Here is a 14239-nt window from a genome sequence, read left to right as displayed (position 1 = left end):
GTGGCCATTACTGAAACATGGTTAAAGGATGGTCACGACTGGGAGTTAAATATCCGAGGGTATCAAACTATTCGGAAGGACAGAGTGGATGGTAAGGGTGGTGGTGTAGCTCTGTTATTTATGGATGACATCCGAGCAATAGTAAGGGATGACATCGGTGCTATGGAGGATAAGGTTGAATCCATTTGTGTGGAAATCAGGAATAGTAAGGCGAAAATGTCACTGATAGGAGTAGTCTATAGGCCACCAATTAGTAACATTATGGTGGAGCAGGCAATAAACAAAGAAATAACTGATGCATGTAGAAATGGTACAGCAGTTATCATGGGGGATTTTAATCTACATGTCGATTGGTTTAACCAGGTCGGTCAAGGCAGCCTTGAGGAGGAGTTTATAGAATGTATCCACGATAGTTTCCTAGAACAGTATGTAATGGAACCTATGAGGGAACAAGCGGTCCTAGATCTGGCCCTGTGTAATGAGACAGGATTTATTAATGATCTCATAGTTAGGGATCCTCTCGGAAGGAGCGATCACAATATGGTGGAATTTAAAATACAGATGGAGGTGAGAAAGTAAAATCAAACACTAGTGTTTTGTGCTTAAATAAAGGAGATTACAATGGGATGAGAGAAGAGCTAGCTAAGGTAGACTGGAAGCAAAGACTTTATGGTGAAACAGTTGCGGAACAGTGGAGAACCTGCCAAGCGATTTTTCACAGTGCTCAGCAAAGGTTCATACCAACAAAAAGGAAGGACGGTAGAAAGAGAGAAAATCGACCATGGATATCTAAGGAAATAAGGGAGAGTATCGAATTGAAGGAAAAAGCATACAAAGTGGCAAAGATTAGTGGGAGACTAGAGGACTGGGAAATCTTTAGGGGGCAACAGAAAGCTACTTAAAAAGCTATAAAGAAGAGTGAGATAGATTATGAGAGTAAACTTGCTCAGAATATAAAAACAGATAGAAAAAGTTTCTACAAATATATAAAACAAAAAAAGAGTGGCTACGGTAAATATTGGATGAGAAGGGAGATTTAATAATGGGAGATGAGGAAATGGCTGAGGAACTGAACAGGTTTTTTGGGCCGGTCTTCACAGTGGAAGACACAAATAACATGCCAGTGACTGATAGAAATGAGGCTATGACAGGTGAGGACCTTGAGATGATTGTTATCACTAAGGAGATAGTGATGGGCAAATTAATGGGGCTAAAGGTAGACAAGTCTCCTGGCCCTGATGGAATGCATCCCAGAGTGCTAAAAGAGATGGCATGGGAAATTGTAAACGCACTAGTGATAATTTACCAAAATTCACTAGACTCTGGGGTGGTCCCAGCGGATTGGAAATTAGCAAACGTGACACCACTGTTTAAAAAAGGAGGTAGGCAGAAAGCGGGTAATTATAGGCCAGTGAGCTTAACTTCGGTAGTAGGGAAGATGCTGGAATCTATCATCAAGGAAGAAATAGCGAGGCATCTGGATGGAAATTGTCCCATTGGGCAGACGCAGCATGGGTTCATAAAGGGCAGGTCGTGCCTAACTAATTTCGTGGAATGTTTTGAGGACATTACCAGTGCGGTAGATAACGGGGAACCAATGAATGTGGTATATCTGGATTTCCAGAAAGCCTTTGACAAGGCGCCACACAAAAGGTTGCTGCATAAGATAAAGATGCATGGCATTAAGGGGAAAGTGGTAGCATGGATAGAGGATTGGTTAATTAATAGAAAGTGAAGAGTGGGGATTAATGGGTGTTTCTCTGATTGGCAATCAGTAGCTAGTGGTATCCCTCAGGGATCAGTGTTGGGCCCACAATTGTTCACAATTTACATAGGTGATTTGGAGTTGGGGACCGAGGGCAATGTGTCCAAGTTTGCAGACGACACTAAGATGAGTGGTAAAGCAAAAAGTGCAGAGGATACCGGAAGTCTGCAGAGGGATTTGGATAGGCTAAGTGAATGGGCTAGGGTCTGGCAGATGAAATACAATGTTGACAAATGTGAGGTTATCCATTTTGGTAGGAATAACAACATAAGGGATTATTATTTAAATGATAAAATATTAAAACATGCTGCTGTGCAGAGAGACCTGGATGTGCTAGTGCATGAGTCGCAAAAAGTTGGTTTGCAGGTGCAACAGGTGATTAAGAAGGCGAATGGAGTTTTGTCCTTCATTGCTAGAGGGATGGAGTTTAAGACTAGGGAGGTTATGCTGCAATTGTATACGGTGTTAGTGAGGTCACACCTGGTGTATTGTGTACAGTTTTGGTCTTCTTACCTGAAAAGGACGTACTGGTGCTGGAGGGTGTGCAGAGGAGATTCACTAGGTTAATCCCAGAGCTGAAGGGGTTGGATTACGAGGAGAGGTTGAGTAGACTGGGACAGTACTCGTTGGAATTTAGAAGGATGCGGGGGATCTTATAGAAACATTAAAAATTATGAAGGGAATAGACAGGATAGATGCGGTGAGGTTGTTTCCACTGGCGGGTAAAAGCAGAACTAGGGGGCATAGCCTCAAAATAAGGGGAAGTAGATTTAGGACGGAGTTTAGGAGGAACTTCTTCACCCAAAGGGTTGTGAATCTCTGGAATTTTAAAGAAAAAGATAGATACCTTTCTAAAGAATAAAGGGATTAAGGGTTATGGTGTATGGGCCGGAGAGTGGAGCTGAGTCCACAAAAGATCAGCCATGATCTCATTGAATGGTGGAGCAGGCTCGAGGGGCCAGATGGCCTACTCCTAGTTCTTATGTTATGTTCCTATGTAACCCCCTCCAGGGACACATTATCTTTCCCCAAAATCCTCCCATAGATCGCCAAGATGACCCCAAACTCCAGCCCCATCACCGACAATACCCCCTCCAACAACGAGGAGAGAGGTACCACCAGAAAGGTGCCTGAAAACCCTCCCCCACAAGATCCCAGACTTCTCCCCCAGCTCCTCCAGACTCGCAAACCGCCCTTCTAAAAACAGGTCCTTCATTGCTTCACCCCTCGCTCCTCCCATCCCCGAAACCTAGAATCCATCCTTGCCGGTTCAAACCCATGGTTCCTTTGATCGGCATCAACTTTGACCCTGCCCGAAACCTGAAATGCTGCCAAAATTGCCGTCATATTTTCAGCATGGCCACCACAGCCGGACTCCCGTAGTACCTCCCTGGAGCAAACGAGAGTGACGCCATTGCCAGTGCCCACGACCCCTTGCAAGAACCTGGCTCTATCCTCACCTACAAAGCCCCCGACTCCCTGCTTCAACCCCGCATATTCTCCGCATTTGCCTCCCAATAATAGTAGAACAGGTTTGGAAGAGCCAATCCTCCCCGACTGCTGCCCTCTCTGAAGCACCGTCCTAATCTCGCCACCTTCCCTGCCCACACAAATGATGAGACCAATCTGCCCACTCCGATAAAAAACGATTTCGGCAAAATGACCGATAGGTACTGAAATAAAAACCGCAGCAAAATATTCATCTTAACCTCTTGCAACCGGCCTACCAAAGAGAGGGGAAGGTTTTCCCACCTCAGGAAATCCGCTTTGAGTCAGCCCGCCAGACTGGTAAAGTTCAACTTGCGGAACCGAGCCCAGTCCCACAACACCTGCCCTCCCAGATACCTAAAGTGGCAAAGCCCCCACCCCAACTCCCGCCCCTGGAGAAGACATCACCCTGGCGGGAAGGAGTAGGGAAAACCCCAAGGCGTTCTACACTTATGTGAGAAATAAGAGGATGATCAGAATGAGATTAGGGCCAATGAGGGATAGTGGAGGGAACTTGTGCCTAGAGTCTGAGGAGATGGGGGAGGCCCTAAATGAATATTTTGCTTCAGTATTCACGAGAGAGAGGGACCTTGTTGCTCATGAGAACAGTGTGAACTAGGTTAATAGACTTGAACAGGTTGATATTAAGAAGGAGGATGTGCTGGACATTTTGAAAAGCATCAGGATAGATAAGTCTCCTGGGCCTGACGGGATATCCCCAAGGTTACTACGGGAAACGAGGCAGGAGATTGCTGCGACGTTGGCGATGATCTTTGCGTCCTCACTCTCCACTGGAGTAGTACCGGACGATTAGAGGGAGGCGAATGTTGTTCCCCTATTCAAGAAAGGGAATAGGGAAATCCCTGGGAATTACATACCCAAAAGTCTTACATCTGTGGTGAGCAAAATATTGGAAAGGAGTTCCGAGAGATAGGATTTATGATTATTTAGAAAAACATTGTTTGATTAAAGATAGTCACCTTGGCTTTGTGAAGGGCAGGTCATGCCTCACAAGCCTCATTGAATTCTTTGAGGATGTGACGAGACACATTGATGAAGGTTGGGCAGTGGATGTGGTGTATATGGATTTCAGTAAGGCATTTGATAAGGTTCCCCATGGTAGGCTCATTCAGAAAGTTAGGGGGCACGGGATACAGGGGAATTTGGCTGTCTGGATACAGAATTGGCTGGCCGAAAGAAGACAGCGAGTGGTAGTGGATGGAAAGTATTCCGCCTGGAGGTCGGTGACCAGTGGTGTCCCGCAAGGATCTGTTCTGGGACCTCTGCTCTTTGTGGTTTTTATAAATGACTTGGATGAGGAAGTGGAAGGGTGGGTTAGTAAGTTTGCCGATGACACGAAGGTTGGGGGAGTTGTAGACAGTGTCGAGGGCTGTTGCAGGTTACAACAGGACATTGACAGGATGCAGAGCCTGGCTGAGAAGTGGCAGATGGAGTTCAACCTTGATAAATGTGAAGTGATTCATTTTGGAAGGTCGAATTTGAATGCTGAATACAGGGTTAAAGGCAGGATTCTTGGAAGTGTGGAGGAACAGAGGGATCTTGGGGTCCACGTATATAGATCTCTCAGGTTGCCACCCAGGTTGATAGGTTGTTAAGAAGGCATATGGTGTGTTGGCTTTCATTAACAGGGTGATTGAGTTTAAGAGCCGCGAGGTTTTGCTGCAGCTTTATAAAACCCTGGTTAGACCACACTTGGAATATTGTGTCCAGTTCTGGTCGCCTCATTATAGGAAGGATGTGGATGCTTTGGAGAGGGTACAGAGGAGATTTACCAGGATGCTGCCTGGACTGGAGGGCATGTCTTATGAAGAAAGGTTGAGGGAGCCAGGGCTTTTCTCACTGGAGCGAAGAAGGCAGAGAGGTGACTTGATAGAGGTGTACAAGGTGATGAGAGGCATGGATAGAGTGGATAGCCAGAGACTTTTCCCCAGGGCGGAAATGGCTGTCACGAGGCGACATAGTTTTAAGGTGATTGGAGGAAGTTACAGGGGAGATGTCAGAGGTTCTTTACACAGAGAGTGGTGCGTGTGTGGAATGCACTGCCAGCAGAGGTGGTGGAGTCAGAGTCATTAGGGACATTTAAGCGACTCTTGGACAGGCACATGGACAGCAGTAAATTGAAGGGGTGTAGGTTAGATTGACCTTAGATTAGGATAAATGGTCGGCACAACATCGTGGGCCCAAGGGCCTGGACTGTGCTGTACTGTTCTATGTTCTAAAACACTAATTTTCCCCCAAATTTAATTTGTAACCTGAAAAAGCCCCAAATCTCCTCAGCAGTCCCATTATATCCGTCACTGAAGAGCCCGGGTTGGAGATACACAGCAACAGATCATCCACAGACAGAGATGTCTTATGCAGCAAGCGGCTGGCCTCCCCCCCCCCCCCCCCATACTCATACACGGCCCCCCTCGCCTGCCACAACTGCCGAACTGCCTTTCCTATGGAAAGCAGGTCAAACCTCGCCTGTAACTCCTTCCTCCTCACGAGAAGAGCTGGAGTTGGATCCTCCGCATACCTCCCATCCACCTCCAAAATTTCCTCTCCCAGCTGCTGCCGCTCCTCTTGACTCCCTGTCCACCTGAGCCTTAAACAAGATAACCTTGCCTCTCACTACTGCTGTCAACGCTTCCCATACCACTGACGGCAAAACCTCCCCATTCCTATTAAACCCTATGTAGTCCTCAATCACCATTTTGGCACAAACTTTTGAGTCCGCCAACAACCCCCACATCCAGCCTCCAGGCAGGCCTCTGTACCGACCCCTTCTCCAGGACCACATCCACCCAATGTGGAGCACGGCCCGAGAAAACAATCGTCGATTATTCTGCCTTTCTCACCCCAACCAACAGCGCCTTCCCCATGACAAAAACGTCAATCGTTGAATACACATTGCACACTGGGGAATGAACGAGCGTTCCCTATCCCGCAGATGCAAAAACCTCCACGGGTCTGCTCCTCCCATCTCCCTCATAAACCCAGCCATTACCTTCGCACCTTCCACCCTGCATGGGGTCAGCGAACGCGGCTTGGACCTATCCGACTTGGGATTCAGCACTGCATTCAAGTGCTGTATTAACTGGTGCATATCCAAATTCGGTGTGGCAGCCAACATTTCATAAATCCTATGTTGTCCCAATACAGGGTGTATATGCCAACCTGTTATGGGCCAGGGTTTAGAGAACCCCAAAGTATATCATGGAGTTCACCTGACCCACAACATTTACTAGATTGTGGTATGGGGAGCGCACGGCCCACTCTACAGGTGTGGGACAGCAGAAATGGAAAAGTATTTTTGAAAGCAAAACAATGTTTATTCTGTGAACTCTTAAGTTCATCTTTTTAAAACACAGTGAACATCTTAGCAACCATTAATTCAAATACAATCCCCAAAGACTACAACACTAAGTAATCCTTAATAACTTCCCAAACAACATCCAGAAGAACAAAGAAACACCTTTTAACAGAAGCACTGTGTGCAATTCTGGTCACCACATTATAGGAAGGATGTGATTGGACTGGAGGGGGTGCAGAGAAGCACTACTGAGAACATTTATAATTCTGAATTCACAAATGATCAAGAGATAGTCTTTTCATGGCAGAGAGATCAACAGTGCACCTGCTCTGTCTGGCTTCAGCTCCAACACTAAAACGAAACCAAAAAAACACAGACACGCCCAAGCTTTTCTCAAAGTGAAACTAAAAAAACGGAGCCAGAGCTCAGCTCCACCCACACTCTGACATCACTGCAGTGACATGAGCAGCCAAACATTCCTTAAAGTGACATCCTCATGGCACAACCAGCACCACCAACCTCCCCTCAAAGCATTGATATTATTGTTGCGTTCCTACTCCCCCGCTGGTCAGCCACTACATCTGGAACCTCACCCTATTACCGACCAATAGCTCAACCCCCTGCCCCTCCCCGGGCCCTACTATCAAAGTCCGAATGGAACACCTGACTCACCCACCCCTTCCGAAGCCTCACTTGGTCCTTCACCCTCAGATGGGTCTCTTGCAAGGGCACCATGTCGGCTTTCAAGCTCTTTAAATGCAAGAAGACGCTAGCTCGCTTTACCTGTCCCCAGCCACCGCATGTTCCACATCACCAGCCGGATCGGGGGTCTTTCAACTCCTCGCCCCTCTTATCCGCTACTCCTGGCTCCGCTCGACAGGTGGGATTCATCCCTACCCCTATGTCAGCGACAATCCCCTCCTCCCCTTCCCAGAAACTCCCCAGCAACTTCCTCTTGACATCATCAGTATCATCCCCATCCCCCCACCATTCACACCTCCCAGGCCCATTGAAACCTGTCCATACAGGCGTTCCAATGACCTCGGTCCCTCCCTCCACCGCGCTCCCGTTCACCAGCCAACTTACGTTTGCTGGCATGGTGGCCCCCTGCCAGAGCCCCATCCCCCACATAGAGAAAACCAACACCAAAGCCCCCCACACCCAAACCTTTCAAACTCCTAACACAGGGGCAGCATGGTGGCACAGTGGTTAGCACTGCTGCCTCACGTCGCCGAGGCCCCAGGTTCGATCCCGGCTCTGGGTCACTGTCCGTGTGGAGTTTGCACATTCTCCCCGTGTCTGCGTGGGTTTCGCCCCCACAACCCAAAGATGTGCCGGGTAGGTGGATTGGCCGCGCTAAATTGCCCCTTAGTTGGAAAAAATGAATTGGGGACTCTAAATTTATTTTTTTAAACTCCTAACACAGTAATTCCTCAAACCCAAGAGAAACAGACCCCAACCAATTGGTTCACTCCCGCGCATGCGCCGCCCGGCAATGTCATTTCTGCGTCAGCAGGCGGGGCACCAAAGGCCTTTCCCGCCAGCTGGCGGGGCGGAAATCAGTCCGGCGCGGGCCTAGCCCCTCAAGGTTAGGGCTCGGCCGCTCAAGGGGCAGAGGATTCCTCACCTTTGGGGCAGCGCGATGCCGATCTGATTCGCGACGTTTCTGGCGCCGGTCAGCGGACATCGCGCCGATTGCGGAGAATCCCGCCCCAGGTTCATACTTTTATTCTGTCAATAGAAAAGATCATTGAATCTAAGTAGAAAAGTTTAATCCCCCTTACCTGAAATAAAGTCAGTGACATATCCATCTCCCGTCGGCGGGGTGAAACAGAAATGTGGCACGGCAGGACGGAGAATCTAGCTCCTGGTCTCAGAACGGTGTCACACCCTCCTTCCAGTGGTGACACTGCACCACCTCCACTGGTGAAATGTTGTAATTGCAGCGTGACGTTTACATCGGCAGTCTCCATTGGAAATAATGGATAATGGGCAGACTTCAGGTTCATACTTTTATTCTGTCAATAGAAAAGATCATTGAATCTAAGTAGAAAAGTTTAATCCCCCTTACCTGAAATAAAGTCAGTGACATATCCATCTCCGACATAGATGGTCCAGTCTTTAAATGCATGATGGGATATTTCAATCAAATCTCCAGGATCAGGGAGAGGATTTGGTTGGAAAGAAAATAGTTTTGACATTAGATGTCAGTACAGCTATTTGAAAGTGCATTTATTTACAGATCTTTGGGTTGTAGTGGTTAAGGTGCAGATTAACAATAGAACTAATGACTTAATCGCCTCAATCTCCGATATTCGAGGAAATACAAGGTCAGTCTGTGCAACTTGTTCTTGTGCATCAATCCTTTTGGGCACTGGTGTAATTCTGGTGACTTAGCACTCGCCCCTCGACGGTCAATATATCCTTCCTGAATTGCAGTGCCCAAAACTGAAGGCAGTTACCCCGAAGGGGGATCTGAACACATCTCTGGATCATGTGTAATGTAAAGTCCACTCCTTTGTATTCCACTCTCATTGTTTCAATGGCCAACAATTAAGCTGGGCTTTGGTGAGATCACACCTGATGTGCAGTTTGGACTTGCTTCGCTAATGGACCTGCCTTAGAGAGAGAGGCAGTGAACGTTCACTAGATTGATACTGGAGTTTAGAGGGCTGTATTATGAGGAGAGGTTAAGGCCTGTAGAATGTTGTGGGTTCGCTGAATCACTGACAACAAGGACTTCCAACGAAGGTAGTTTATTCCTGAAGTCAGCAGCTCTACACAACATTTGTGCTCTTCCCAATGTCCTGGGGATACCCTCTGTGCTGCCGTCTGTAACCTCTTTTTGTCGCTGTGTCATCACGTTGTCACGTGACCACTCGGCCTACCGCTTCTCTGTTTAGTTGGGGCACCCTGTGGCATGGGATGTAATGGATTAAGCTGTAGCAACTGGTGCATAGCCCATCACAGCTCCTTCTCTCTCCCCTGTCCCCCTCCCCTCCCCCGCTCTTCTATGCCCCCTCCCCTCCCCCTCGCTATCTCCCCCTACCCTCCCTCTCCATCTTCCCCTCCCCCTCTCCATCTCCCCACTCCACCTCGGCACTCGTCCCCCTCCCCCTACTCCCCCTCCCCACTCCCCCTCTCCATCTCCCCTTCATCTCCCCACACCCCCTTGGCACTCTTCCCCCTCCCCCTCTCCATCTCCCCCTCCCCCTCGACACTCTTCCCCCTCTCCATCTCCCCCTCATCTCCCCACACCCCCTCGGCACTCTTCCCCCTCCCCCTCTCCATCTCCCCCTCCCCACTCCCCCTCAACACTCTTCCCCCTCCCCTCTCCATCTCCCCACTCCACCTCGGCACTCGTCCCCCTCCCCCTCTCCATCTCCCCCCACCCCATCTCCCCCCACCCCCTCGGCACTCTTCCCCCTCCCCCTCTCCATCTCCCCCTCGCCACTCCCCCCCCCCTGCTTTCCAGCTTCTCCCCATTAGGAACAATGACACCTCATATTGATGTGGAACACTGTGAGGAAGTGACTGGGAGGGAGAGTGGGATCAGAAGGGACAGTCCAGGAAGGACAGAATGAATTAGAAAAAGGTGGGTGAGTGAACAGAACGATGGTGGATGAAATTGAAGATGGAGACGTGGAAAGTGTTCCCACAGGAAGGTCAATGACCCGAGAGTCCAGGGTGAAACATAGAATCAGAGATTTACAGCAGGAAACGAGGCCATTCAGCCCAGCGTCTCTGTGCTGGGCATCACGGAGCAATCCAGCCGATTCTCACCTCCAGCTCCTGGACCTGGTATTTGTGAAATGTAATGAGTGTTTCTGCCTCTATCACCCTTTCACACAGTGAGTTCCAAACCCTCACCCCCCTCAGGGGGAGGCATATCTCCTCTAAACCTCCTCCCTCTTACCCTAAACTCATACTGAAACTGAAATAGATCCTGGAGTCTCAAAATCCCAAAGCTAAATCAAGGCAGGAAATTAAATTGAAATGTGTGTTCCCATTTACTCCATCTATTTCTGTTTTAATAAGTGAATGGGCTCTGGGATATTGCATTAACAATGATATTTATAGAGTTAAACACCCGGGTCCTTTGTCATTTATATATTCAGCACATTGTGAAATTTCCAGGACTTGGTTTGCAATAAGTAATGGAAGAGGTTAATTGCTGTAAGTTTCGTTTTCCCATAAACAGATAAAGTTTCGTTTCCCTCCAGCAAGAGGAGGAACTATTTTTAGACAACGACCTAGGAATTGCCCACGGTTAAACAGAGTTTCTGCAATAGTGGGAGATCAACGGAAAAGATATTTAAAACAAATGAGCATAATGCAAAGCTGGGTGTTGTTTGCACTTAACTTTGCTTCATTAAGATGCCTGTTGAAAAGCAGAAGTTAGTTAGTGTGTGGAAGTCGGATAAAAGTTTCTATTGCCAATTTAGACTGGATTGCTATTATGTACAATTATTAATATGCTTTATGAATCACAGAATTAGGGCAACACGGTGGCACAGTGGTTAGCACTGCTGCCTCACGGCACCGAGGTCCCAGGTTTAATCCTGGCTCCGGGTCACTGTCTCTGTGGAGTTTGCATATTCTCCCCGTGTTTGTGTGGGTTTTGCCCCCACAACCCAAAAAGATGTGCAGGGTAGGTGGATTGGCCACGCTAAATTGCCCCTTAATTGGAAAAAATGAATTGGGTACTGTAATTTTTTTTCCAAATGAATCCCAGAATAATACAGCACAGAAGCGGCCCATTGAGTCTGCACCGACACATGAAAGGCCCTGACCTCTCTACCTAATCCTACTCCCATTGGCCAGCCCTTGGCCCAGACCCTCGAATGTTAAGACATGCCAAGTGCTCACCCAAGTACTTTTTAAAGGATGTGAGGCAACCCGCCTCTATCACCCTCCCAGGCAGCGCGTTCCAGACCATCACCACCCTCCCAGGCAGCGCGTTCCAGACCATCACCACCCTCCCAGGCAGCGCGTTCCAGACCATCACCACCCTCCCAGGCAGCGTGTTCCAGACCATCACCACCCTCTGGGTAAAAATGTTTTTCCTCAAATCCCCCATGAACCTCCTGCCCCTAACCTTGAACTTGTGACCCTTCAACTAAGGGGAACAGCTGCTCCCTATCCACCCTGTCCATGCCCCTCATAATCTTGTCCACCTCGATCAGGTTGTCCCTCAGTCTTCTCTGCTCCAGAGAAAATAACCCGAGCCTATCCAATCTCTCTTTATAACTTAAATGTTCCATCCCAGGCAACATCCTGGTGAATCTCCTCTGCACCCCCTCCAGTGCGATCACATCCTTCCTGTAATGTGGCGACCAGAATTGCACACAGTACTCCCGCTGTGGCCTCACCAAAGTTCTATACAACTCCAACAGGACCTCCCTGCTTTTGTAATCTATGCCTCGATTGATAAAGGCAAGTGTCCCATGAGCCTTTTTCACCTCCCTATTAACCTGCCCTTCTGCCTTCAGAGATTTATGGACAAACACGCCAAGCTCCCTCTGTTCCTCGGAACGTCCCAGTGTCAGGCCGCTCATTGAATATTTCCTTGTTAAACTGCTGCTTCCAAAATGTATCAGCTCACACTTTTCAGGGTTAAATTCCATCTGCCACGTTTCTGCCCAGTTGACCATCCCGTCTGTATCTTCCTGTAGCCCGGGACTCTCAGCCTCACTGTTAACCACCCGGCCAATCTCTGTGTCATCCGCAAACTTACTGATCCCCCCCCCCCCCCCCCCCCCCCCCCCCCACACATAGTCATCTATGTTGTTTATATAAATGATGAATAATAGGGGGCCCAGCACAGATCCCTGTGGTCCGACACTGGACACTGACTTCCAGTCACTAAAGCAGACGTCTGTCATCACCGTTCTTGTCTCCTACAGCTCAGCCAATTTTGAATCCACCTTTCGAACAGCAGAAATGAATAGTAACAGACCAGCTGGAAAAATGGAGCCCCTGAGATCAGTCCAGAGATGAGATGGGCGGCATGGCCGCACAGCGGTTAGCACTGTTGCTTCATAGCGCCAGGGTCCTGGGTTCGATTCCCGGCTTGGGTCACTGTCTGTGCGGAGTCTGCACGTTCTCCCTGTGACTGCGTGGGTTTCCTCCGGGTGCTCCGGTTTCCTCCCACAAGTCCAGAAAGACGTGCTTGTTAGGTGAATTGGACATTCTGAATTCTCCCTCTGTGTACCCGAACAGGTGCCGGAATGTGGCGACTAGGGGCTTTTCACAGTAACTTCATTGCAGCGTTAATGTAAGCCTACGTGTGACACTAATAAAGATTATTATTATTAGATGGAAGGGAGTTTTCAGACCAGTCACGCGAAAGAACCGAGGGTAAGATAAGAAAAGGCGGAAGTTGATCTGATTGATCAAGGACAGAGGATATGCGCAAAGGCTCAAGAAGCTAATGGGCGGTGGATCACGCTGAAAGTTGCTTTTAGGCAATGTACTCAACTTTTTATTGGGTATTTCCAAATAAAGAAATCTTTCCTGGCAATAAGGTCTTACCAATGCTTCACCCCTAAAAAAGAGTATGAAATAAGAAACTTGGGAATGTCTCAGTGGCAGTTAGCTTGTGGAGAAGAATTTGCAGGTCTCCAGCCCAACAATCCAGAATAATTTAGAAGAGTGGGCGCAGCAAGAAGGGATGTGGATGAAATAAAGAGCTGTCTGAACACGCCTGCTGTCCTGATTAAACACTGATTAAACTCAACACGACCACCATATTGGCTTGTCAATCCTGATTGATTTACTAATTGGTAATGTCATGAAATGCAAACATTTTTTTTTAAATTAAAATTTTTTAGAGTACACAATTCATTTTTTCCAATTAAGGGCAATTTAACGTGGCCAACCCACCTACCCTGCACACCTTTGGGTTGTGGGGGCGAAACCCACGCAGACATGGGGAGAATGTGCAAACTCCACATGGACAGTGACCCAGAGCCGGATCGAACCTGGGACCTCAGCGCCGTGAGACTGCAGTGCTAACCACTGTGCCACCGTGTTGCCCTCTGATATGCAAACATGCAACCAAGGAACACTCAGAATAGGACACAACCAATGGACAGTCAGGACATTCAGAGGTGGCATCACCACAAGGGGGCATGACATAAACACTATAAAAAGGATGAGGCACTCACTCCGTGTCTCTTTCCACAGACAGACATCTCGAGAGTTAGACAGGGTTCATCAGCAGCATCACACCCCAGCACGTGGCTTAGAGCAAGCTGGTACAGTTAGCCTGAGTTACTGCAGTTAGATTGGCAGAGAGTCAAACTCATTTGAGAACCGTGTTAATAGTTCAATAAACACGTTGAACTAATTTCAGAGTCTGGAGCATCCTTTAGTTAAGACTGCATCAAGTAGCAGCCTGGGTTATCCGAAGCAGCATAACACAACAGGTAACATCTACAAATTGAAAAGATTAAAATCAGTACACCTGTATGGAGATGTTATCAATATGAAGACTGTTGGACAAAAAAACCTGGAATTAAAGGCATTAGAACTGGAAAAGAGCAAAAATGTGCAGGATCAACTTACTTGTTGAAGATCAGTTTTTGTTTATTGAGAGCAAGTGTTAGGCAGCGGTAAACAATCTCTCACCCTCGGAGTTTCACAAACACTTCCGGACTGTATCGGCC

At 48.0% G+C, this 14239-nt stretch overlaps 1 protein-coding gene across 1 annotated transcript in view; it reads right to left on the bottom strand.

The window, feature by feature from the left end:
- LOC140399867 (phospholipase A and acyltransferase 3-like) overlaps positions 1-13996 on the bottom strand; it is a 53372-nt gene extending 39376 nt beyond the window's left edge. The window contains exons 1-2 of the mRNA XM_072489331.1: positions 13739-13996; positions 8354-8587 (exon numbers count right to left, since the gene is read on the bottom strand). Coding sequence (XP_072345432.1) covers positions 8354-8587; positions 13739-13765 — 261 coding nt within the window. The 5' untranslated portion in view covers positions 13766-13996. The remainder of the gene's footprint in view (positions 1-8353; positions 8588-13738) is intronic.
- Positions 13997-14239: the final 243 nt, after the last annotated feature.

This window comes from Scyliorhinus torazame, chromosome 24 (genome assembly GCF_047496885.1).
Source record: "Scyliorhinus torazame isolate Kashiwa2021f chromosome 24, sScyTor2.1, whole genome shotgun sequence".
NCBI lineage: Eukaryota > Metazoa > Chordata > Chondrichthyes > Carcharhiniformes > Scyliorhinidae > Scyliorhinus > Scyliorhinus torazame.
The sequence above is the reverse complement of the archived record's forward strand: the minus strand, read 5'-3'. Positions and strand labels throughout refer to the sequence as shown.